The 9,711-nt window shown below is 47.7% G+C and overlaps 1 protein-coding gene across 2 annotated transcripts in view; it reads left to right on the top strand.

Annotated features, from left to right (window-relative positions):
• The first annotated feature begins 1,028 nt into the window (after positions 1–1,028).
• The window catches only part of NECTIN2 (nectin cell adhesion molecule 2), a 71,687-nt gene continuing 63,004 nt past the window's right edge, over positions 1,029–9,711 (top strand). For both annotated transcript variants that reach the window (XM_070949674.1, XM_070949675.1), the window contains exon 1: positions 1,029–1,298. In XM_070949674.1, coding sequence (XP_070805775.1) covers positions 1,241–1,298 — 58 coding nt within the window. In that variant the 5' untranslated portion in view covers positions 1,029–1,240. The remainder of the gene's footprint in view (positions 1,299–9,711) is intronic.

The raw sequence follows: 9,711 nt of genomic DNA, 5'->3' as shown, positions 1-9,711 counted from the left end.
CAGCAGCCTCCGTTTCCCTGCAACGGCCCCACCCCCTGGGCTAACCCACCTACCAAGGTGGCACAGTGGTTAGAATGCAGTACTACAGGCTATTTCTCCGGCTGCCAGCAGTTTGGCAGTTCAATTCTCCCCAGGCTCAAGGTTGGACTCAGCCTTCCATCCTTTCTAAGGTAGGTAAAATGAGGACCCGGTTTGTGGGGGCAATAAGCTGACTTTGTATAAATATACAAAAGTATGAAGGCTATTGCTTAACGCATTGTAAGCCGCCCTGAGTCTCCGGAGAAGGGCGGCATATAAATCAAATTAAAATTAAAATTAAAATTAAAATAATAATAATAATAATAATAATAATAATAATAATAATAATAATAATAATAATAATAATAATAATCAACCGCTGTAAAGCCCTCTAAAGCTTTATTAAAAAAAAAAAAATCAAATGTATATGAAATCTTAATCTGTTCACCGCCCTGAGTCCTTTGGGAGAAGGGTGGTATAGAAATTCAATAAATAAATAAATAAATAAATAAATAAATAAATAAATAAATAAGAAAGAAAGAAAGAAAGAAAGAAAGAAGGAAAGAAGGAAAGAAAGAAGAAAGAAAGAAAGAAAGAAAGAAAGAAAGAAAGAAAGAAAGAAAGAAAGAAAGAAAGAAAGAAAGAAAGAAAGAAAGAAAGAAAGAAAGAAAGAAAGCGGTATATAAGTCGGGGTCCTATTGTTCTTGCCACCCCCACCCACCCCCCTGGAGAAAGGCAAGTCCAAAGCACCGCGGATCGAGGCGCCTTTCCACACCGGCCGACCACCTCACCTCTCGGGCTGCCCAGGTGGACTGGCGCCGCTGGGCGGGAGAGGGGAGGGTATATATATACCCAGAGGGGGTGGGGGGGGTGGGAGGTGGCACCTGGGGGTGGGCGTGTCCGCTGCTCCGCTCCGCCCCGCCCCCTTTGGCGGAGGGGTGCCTGAGGCGCCCTGGGCGGCCGGAGTTGCTGGCGGAGGGGAGCGAGGCAGAAGAAGAAGAAGAAGGCGGCGGAGGTGGAAGGCAGCAGCCCAGCTGGGGAAGCAGCAGCCGCAGAAGCAGCAGCAGCGGAGGCTCCGAGACGAAGTCGCGGCTCAAGCCCAGCGTCGGTCAGTCAGTCAGTCGGTCGGTCGGTCTGTCGGACGGACGGAGCTCCCCCTCCCCACACAACCGGCAAGCGGAGGACCCAACTGCTCGCTCGCCTCCTCCTCCTCCTCCGCCCCATGGGCTCGGCGCGGCGGCCGTGCGCTTGGGCGAGCCTCCTCTGGGGCTGCCTCTCCGGTGAGTGAGGGGGCGGGCTGGGTTGGAGGGGAGGGGAGGGGGCGGTTTAGGGGGGTCTTCTTCCTTCAGCCGCCTCACAGACGGACAGAGAGACGGACGGACGGACGGTGGTCTCTCTCTCTCTCGCGCTTTCTCTCGCTCGCGCTCTCTTTCCCCCACGCGCGCCTTTCGCCCTCTTGCCCCTCCGCAATGGGCGGCCGAAGTTGTTGCCTTCTCCGGCCCTCCGTTGCCCCGCCAAGATGGCCGAGGGCCCAAGAACCTGTTTCCCTTGGCCGGCCGGGCTTTGGGGCGGGGAAGGGAGCGAGGCAACGGCGGCCAAGGAGGCGACGCCCTTTCGCGGCTCTCTCTCACCTGGACGGGGCGCTCCGCAAGCAAGGCGGACCCCCGCAGGGAGGAGAAAAGGGGGAGTTTCGGGCGAAACTGAGGGACGGGGGAGGGGAGGGGAGGGGATCGCGCCTCTCCCGCCCCTCCCTTCTCTGGTTGAGCGGAGAGCTGGCTGTGGGGATCTCCTCCTCCTTCTTCTTCTTGCGATCCTTTGCCCCCCCCCCTCCGCCCCACCTCCCCTCGAAGGAGCCGGCGGAGTTGCTTCCCTGCTCCGCTTGGCTGCCTTATGCAAAAAAAAAAAAAAGAGGAAGGGGAGGAGGAAGAGGAGGAGGGGGGGAGATCTTGCTTCAGCAATGCCCAGGAATCGGGAGGAAGGATGATGGATAGATAAGGGGATCCGCCGTTTTCTCTCCCCCCCCCCCCCGCCCCCCAGTCTTCTGGTTTTCTATTCGGATCAGTGTTGAATAGGGAGTTGGGTGGTTTAGAAATAATGGTGGTTAAGGGACTCTGAGGTTGGAGCCCTGGCATCTAAACAAGCCACCATCTCCCAGTGGGGTGCCTGAAATCCGGATCCCTGGCACTTACAAACCACAATCCAACAAGGCACCTAACATCCATTTCAGACCAGATCCTTGGCACTTAACAAGCCATGATCTCCCAGTGGGGTGCCTGAAATCCGTTCATTTCAGGCTGGATCCCTGGCACTTTAACAAGCCACGATCTCTCAGCGGGACACCTAAAATCCATTCATTTCAGACCGGATTCCTGGCACCTACAAGCCACGATCTACCAGTGGGGCACCTGAAATCCATTTCGGACCGGATCCCTGGCATTTAACAAGCCATGATCTCCCAGTGGGGTGCCTGAAATCCGTTCATTTCTGGCTGGATCCCTGGCACTTACAAACCACGATCTATGAGGCATCTAGCATCCATTTCAGACCAGATCCTTGGCATTTAACAAGCCATGATCTCTCAGTGGGGCCCCTAAAATCCATTCATTTCAGACCGGATCCCTGGCACTTAACCAGCCACGATCTCCCAATGGTACACCCAAAATCCATTCATTTCTAAAACATCCCCCCCCACACACACACCATAAAGAGTCCACCCTATATGTTTCTCTCCTCTCTCCCCACACCCCAGCTTCAACGGTTAGGGGTTCCTTCTATCTTGCCCAGCTTTTCATTCTTCCCCAAGCGGCATTTATTCCACGCACGTACACAAGAGGCAGGCACCCCTCGTAATGCGGTGTGGCCTAGGATGGTGTCTCCGGCAGTGATGAGGTTGGCACCCTTCTGCCTTGTGGGGTCTTTGCCCCCCCCCCCCCCGTGTTTCTCAGCCCCTGGACTAAGTAGTTGCTAAGCTGCTCCCTCTTGCATCTGTCGAAGGGGAGAAGATGCCCTTACTAAGCCCACCGGCTGTTGCTCGCTCCGGCTTTCGAATTCAGACCTTGTGGGTCAACTGGAGGCTCTCAGTTCACACCACCTGCTAACTCCTGCTTAGGTGGGCTTATTGCACCGATGGGGTAAAGGGTATTGTGGGAAATCCAGGTTGCAGGGGAGCAGCAATTGTCTTCCGTTAATCCAGGTTTAGTAGCTGGCCACTGTTAGGTGTCTAAACCAGGGCTCCTTGGAAGGGGGTGGGAATCGAGGGGAGGAATCTGGTTACCATCCCTTTTTCAGAGGAAGGTGTTTTATTAAAAGGTAGAAGCTTTGGTGAGCTGGGGTGCTCTTCCTTGGCATACCAAAGGTGCTTTTTTCAAAAGGCAGCTGGACTTTGTTTTTCCTTGAAGACGTTTCGCTTCTCATCCAAGAAGCTTCTTCAGTTCAGGAAGAATTATTTTACATCATGTAGTAAGAAATCCTTAAGCCGCACTCTGGGACTTGCTTGGTATTAAGGGGGGTAAAGGGACTGCTTCTGAATAGTCTAAAGCCACCTGTTTGAATTCCTGCAGGTGGCCTTCCTTCCTTCCTTCCCGCTTTCTTTCTCTTCTCCTTTCATCCTTCCTTCCCCCTTTCTCTTCTCCTTTCATCCTTCCTTCCCCCTTTCTTTCTCTTCCTTCTTCCTTCCTTCCCCTTTCTTTCTCTCCTCCTTTCTTCCTTCCTTTCCCCTTTTTCTGTCCTCCTTTCTTCCTTCCTTTCCCCTTTCTTTCTGTCCTCCTTTCTTCCTTCCCCCTTTCTTTCTCTCCCTTCTTCCTTCCTTCCCCCTTTCTTTTTCTCCCTTCTTCCTTTCTTCCTTCCCCCTTTCTTTCTCTCCGTTCTTCTTTCCTTTCCCCTTTCTTTCTCTCCTCCTTTCTTCCTTCCCCTTTTTCTCTCCTCCTTTCTTCCTTCCCCCTTTCTTTCTCTCCCTTCTTCCTTCCCCCTTTCTTTCTCTCCCTTCTTCCTTCCTTCCTTCCCCCTTTCTCCCTTCTTCGTCCCTCCCTCCCTTTCTCCTTCCTTCCTTCCCCCTTTCTTTCTCTCCCTTCCCATTCCTTCCTTTCCTCCCTCCTTGTATCCTAAACTAACGGGCTGAACCAGATGATCTCTAAAGATCCTTTCCAATGTTTTTTTTTTCTATGATTAAATGATGCCTATTTTCTGCAGGACCCTCTCACATTTCCCATCACATCCTAGCAGAGAATTCCGGAATGCTTTCTCGGGTGTTGAAATGCAATGTGTCTGAAAGGGTTCCAGATTCGAATCCTTAGCTTCAGGATATCCGCCCCATCTCTTCTTTATGGGAAAACAGGTCACGGAAGCTAAATTACATCCCGTAGGGGACCATTATGAGAGAGGATGGGATTGTGGAATGGTATTTTCTCAGAAAAAATACTCAAAAGACCGTATTTTTCAACCGTGGCAACTTTTAAAGACAGGTGGACTTCAACTCCCAGAATTCCCCAGCCCTCACATCTCTCTTCAAATTGCCAAGGTTGAGAAATACTGTTCTAGACATTAATCGAAGACAGGGGTCTCCAACCTTGGCAGCTTTAAGCCTGGCGGATTTCAACTCCCAGAATTCCCCAGCCAGCAAAGCTGGAATTCTGGGAGTTGAAGTCCGACAAGCTTAAAGCCGCCAAGGTTGCAGACCTTTGATCTAAGGTCTCTGTTTCCTTGCAGCCTTTTCAAGGGAGTTAATTCCTGGAACATTCTCTTCTCATATTGTTGCAAGTCTACATAGCTGAGCTGTTGATTTTTCTTAAAAGCTGGCATTGGATAACCATTCGTGTTATGTATGGAATTTCTTTTTCTGGAAAGAAAGTTATTTTGGCCTAGCTCACGCATCCTGCTGAGCCCTCGGTATCTGGTTCCCTCCTTAGCGAGACCCCAGGTGTGGTGGTCTATAAACTATATGGCTTATGGTTAGGCGTGATGCGCCAACTCTGCTGCTGGTTGTGGTACAAGTTGCGAGAGTTTGCACTTTCTTTTGTGATTTCCTGTGAGGTCCAGTTGCATCACCGCGTTTTGTTAGGAAGTGCCTGGGGCTGGATGGATTTAATTCAGTAAGGAAACTTGGAATTGCTAATTAAAACAATTGGACACGTTAATCTGTTTGTTTTGCATTCCAACCCGTTGTATAGTTTTAAAAAACCGGATATATGTATTTAGTGGTACAGGCTGCCTTATCAAATCAGAAGCAGAATTTTTAAAGCCTGCCCTTCCCAAATAAACTTAAACTACACTGAATTGGAATTTGCTTTGTGAGTTTCACTTTCCATGCCTTCACTGTTTGGTTTAGGAAGGAAGGAAGGAAAAGGAAGAAGGGAGGAAGAGAGGGAGTGGGTGTGGGTGTGAGAAGAAAGGATAGGAAGGTAAGGAAAGGGAAGACAGAAGGAAAATAGGAAGGAGAGAAAGGAGAAGGAAGAGAGGAAGGGAGGTTGAGAGAAAAAGTGATCGAAGGAAGGAAGGAAAGGGAGAGAAAGGAGAAGCAAGAAAAAAAGGAGGAAGGAAGAGAAAGGGAGAAGGGAGGAAGGAAAAAGGGAGGAAGAGAGATAGAGGGAGTGGGAGAAAGAAGAAAGAATAGGAAAGTAAAGGACAGGGAAAGAAGAAGGTAGAGAAAGAAAGGAGGAAGAAGAGAGGGTGAGAGAAGGAAGAAAGAATAGAAAGAAAGGAAGGAGTAGAGAAAGAAGGAAGGAAGGAAGGAAGGAAGGAAGGAAGGAAGAATAGGAAGGAAGGGTCACCTGTAAGAATTCAAACAGGTGACTTTTCTCCTATAATGCTTTCAATTCCCCATCATCGACCCCTTGCAAAACCAATAAGGAGGAAAGGCCATTCGAAATGCTCTTTTCTACGGAAAAGGAAGAAATGGGGGGGGGGAGGGGGGAAAGGGAGTGTAAGGTGACATATACCTGTTTGGCATTTTTGGGCAGTGGTATCATTATGGGATATCCTGTGCAGATGCCTCTCTACGCCTTTCCTTTCCTTTTTTTTGGGCAGAGATAATTACGGGGTGACTCTGTGTGCTTCTCCAAAGAGAAAGGTGTTTTGTCTTTGGATCGCTCATCCGGTTTTGGGATCCTGGCAAACCCTTCCCTGGGACACCAGGAAGCATTGCGAGGAAACCCACAATTCCTGACGGGCGCTGCCTACTTTGGAGGGAGGGTTTTTATCCCCCCCCCCCACCAGCTTGGTTATTTTGGAAATTCAGTGAGCTTGTGGTTTATTTCCTCCCAACACTGGAAGCTTTTAAGAAGAGATTGGACAACCATTTGTCTGAAATGGTGTAGGGTTTCCTGCCTGAGAGCAGGGGGATGGACTAGAAGACCTCCAAGGTCCCTTCCAACTCTGTTGTTCTATTCTATTCTGTTTCCTGTGGCTCGAAAATAATAGTTATTATTATCCTTTCACTGGCCCAGCCCTTTGGGAGAAGATTAACTGCGTCTTGGCAAATAAGTCCTTGCTGATGGATGTTTGCGTCTACCTATTTAAAACCTTCGCTTGTCAGATGGCAATTAAGATCCTGGTTTCGGATATGAGCGTTTTACAGATTTAACAAGAGTTGGAAGGGACCTTGTAGGTCATCTAGTCCAACCCCACACCCAAGCAGGAGGCCCTACATCATTTCTGACAAATGGCAGTCCAGTCTTTTCTTGAAAGCCTCCAGGGATGAAGCTCCCAAAACTTCCGAAGGCAACTTCTGTTCCATGGGTTGATTGTTGTCACTGTCAGAAAATTCCTCATTTCCAGGATGCTTTCATTACTGTAAATTAAGTGCTGTTTAGAGGTTCCGGTTTTTAGAATCATTGGGTATCAGGAGGGATATAAACTTAATAACTTATTCTTTCCCCTCCTGCCACGTTAAAAAATTCTGACGTGACAACAGAATTATTGGGAAGCAAACTCAACCCCTTGAAGGGGGTTACAGATAGTTCTTTCAATTTACAATCATTTTATTTAGTGATTCCTTTAGGGCAGGGGTCCTCAAACTTGGCAGCTTTAAGGCTGGTGGACTTCAACTCCCAGAATTCTCCAGCCAGCTATGCTGGCTGGAGGATTCTGGGAGTTGAAGTCCACCAGCCTTAAAGCTGCCAAGTTTGAGGACCTCTGCTTTAGAGGAATTCTGGGAGCTGAAACCCACATGTCCTAAAAGTTGCTAAGTTTGAGAAATGCTGGTACAGACTGTGTGTGTGTGTGTGTGTGTGTGTGTGTGTGTGTGAAAATGTTTTTAATCTTCATTTGGGTGTCCTTTTCCCCTTTCTGAAGTTCGGTGATGTCACCCAAAATGTATTTCCAACCCCCCCTCCCCCGGGGGGGAGATGACAGGTTGTTTTAAAGGGAAGCCCGGAGAAAAGATGTCAGCAACACTGAATAATGTTAATAAAATGCTCTTCCTGTTGAAATTTAAAATTCGTTTTGTCTCCCAAAAGGAAAACAGCCTCTTGGGAAAAGTTAATCTATTTTTTTTTTTAAAAATAATCCCTTTGAAATCATTTAAGACACAAGTGCTTCCCAAAGAGTAGAGAAATCTACTCTGTGCATGCTCAGAGATGCTATAAAAAAGGACTAGGGGTGAACCATGATAGCAGGGTTCCAATATTTGAGGGGCTGCCACAAAGAGGGGGGGGGGGGGTTCGAACTTATTTTCCAAAGAGAAGGCAGGACAAGAAGCAACGGATGGAAACCAACCAAGGAGAGAAGCAACTTGGAATTAAGGAGAAATTTCCTGACAGTGAGAAAAATGAACCAGTGGAACAGCTTGCCACCAGAAGTTGTGGGTGCTTCATCATTGGAGGCTTTTAAGAAGAGATTGGACAGTCATTTGCCTGGAATGCCTGAGCAGGGGGATGGACTAGAAGACCTCCAAGGCTCCCTTCCAACTCTGTTATTCTAATTTCAAAGGAGGTGATCTTGATGACCAATCTAGTTGAAAAAAGAAGCAATTTATGATCTTTTCTTTGAAAATCTCAGCCGCTGCTGCGGAGAGCTTGGTTAGGCAGGTCACACTTTCCAACCTTTCCTTTGCCCTTTAAAACTGCCTTTAAGAGTTAATCGTGTGGGTGTGGAGTTTTCCTTGTTTGCCACATTTTGTCCGCCCTTGTACTTCTTCTAAACTGCAGGGAAATAACCAAATTCGGATAGTTTTGTGAACTTCTCAAGGCTGCTCTTGACAAGGATCTTTATTTCTCCCCCCCACCCCTTTCCATGAATAGCACTTTTGTGAAAGAACACACAAAGATTCGCTCTGGCATTCCGTGAGTCAACAACCTCCTTATTTGCACTTGGTTAGTGCTCTTATTTGAACTCCAAAAGAAAAAAAAAAGAAATGTACCACAAAAGGTTTTTTTTTGGAATTCGGGCATCAGCGGGCAGGCTGAGGTATAGACAGAAGAAGTGTGAGGAAACCTCAAATATCTAATTTCTGGAGTTTCTTCTTCTTCGTGTTGTTTTGCAGGTTCCTTGTTTTCTTCTTCACTATCACAATCCTAACAGAAATACGGGTCCAAATTCTACATTCCAAAGTCTGTTTTAATATCTCTCTAGAGCAGATTGCACCCCAATCTTCAGTGTTTCTCAACCTTGGAAGCTTGAAGATGGGTGGACTTCAACTCCCAGAATCCCCCAGCCAGCGCTGCTGGCTGGGGGGTTCTGGGAGTTGAAGTCCACCCATCTTCAAGCTTCCAAGGTTGAGAAACACTGTGCTAGATTTTCATCAGCCACAAGACAAAACTTTTAAAATAGAAAGCCGAATTCATGTGAGAACCCTGGCTAACGGCTTTGCTCCTTTTTTGCACACGGCGGCGACGACAACGTGAGAACAATGGTGTGGCGTCTGCTCGCGGCGCATAACTTTAGAAAAGTCTCCAAGGTGCAGAGATTATGTGCAAATAAAGCTCGGGGCTGGCTGTCTAGTAAATTTTATAAGCTATTCACAGGCTGCCCCCATTCCCAAGTAGTTAAAAAAAGTTTATTAATAGCCTTTAAAAAAAAAAATAAATAAAAAACCCAGTTTCCCTGGAAGTCCGTTGTCCCTGGGGATGGGGGGGGGGGGGGCTTCTCAGTGTCAGCTCACTTCAAACTCTGCAGAAAAAAAAAATGAGAAGTGAGAAAATTGGCTTTCTTTCTCCAAAGAAAACTTTCACAGCTGGTTCCTCAGTTTAGGACCACAGCTTGAGGCCAAAATTAGTCTGTGGCTAAGTGAGACATTTGTTAAGTGAGCTTTGTCCCATTTTTTTACAACCTTGCCTGCCGCAGTTGTGAACCCAACCACTTACGGTTGTTAAGTTAGGAACACCGTTGTTAAGTGAATCTGGCCTCCCTCGTTGACTTCGTTGGGTCAGAAGGTCACCAAAAGGGGATCACGTGACCCCTGGGACGTTGAGACCGTCATAAATGTAAGTCAGTTGCCAAGCATCTGAATTTTGATCACGTAACCGTGGGGATTGCTGCAATGGTGGTTAAGCGTGAAAAACAATCATACGATCAATCAAAGTTGTAACTTTGAATGACAGACAATGTGATCAAAATAATTTGGGGGGGTGGGGGGGGGTGTCTCCTAGATATTTGTGCTTCTTGCAACTTCTCTCCTGGGGGGGGGTGTAAAATTGGTGGGCTCTGAATTTAAATACTCTTTCCCTGCAAAAATGAACATAGGACAGGCCATCTCCCTCC

Source organism: Pituophis catenifer, unplaced genomic scaffold (assembly GCF_029215685.1).
Source record: "Pituophis catenifer annectens isolate HBS135680 unplaced genomic scaffold, rPitCat1.0.hap2 SCAF_9, whole genome shotgun sequence".
Lineage (NCBI taxonomy): Eukaryota > Metazoa > Chordata > Lepidosauria > Squamata > Colubridae > Pituophis > Pituophis catenifer.
This window is presented reverse-complemented; position numbering and strand designations above follow the sequence as displayed.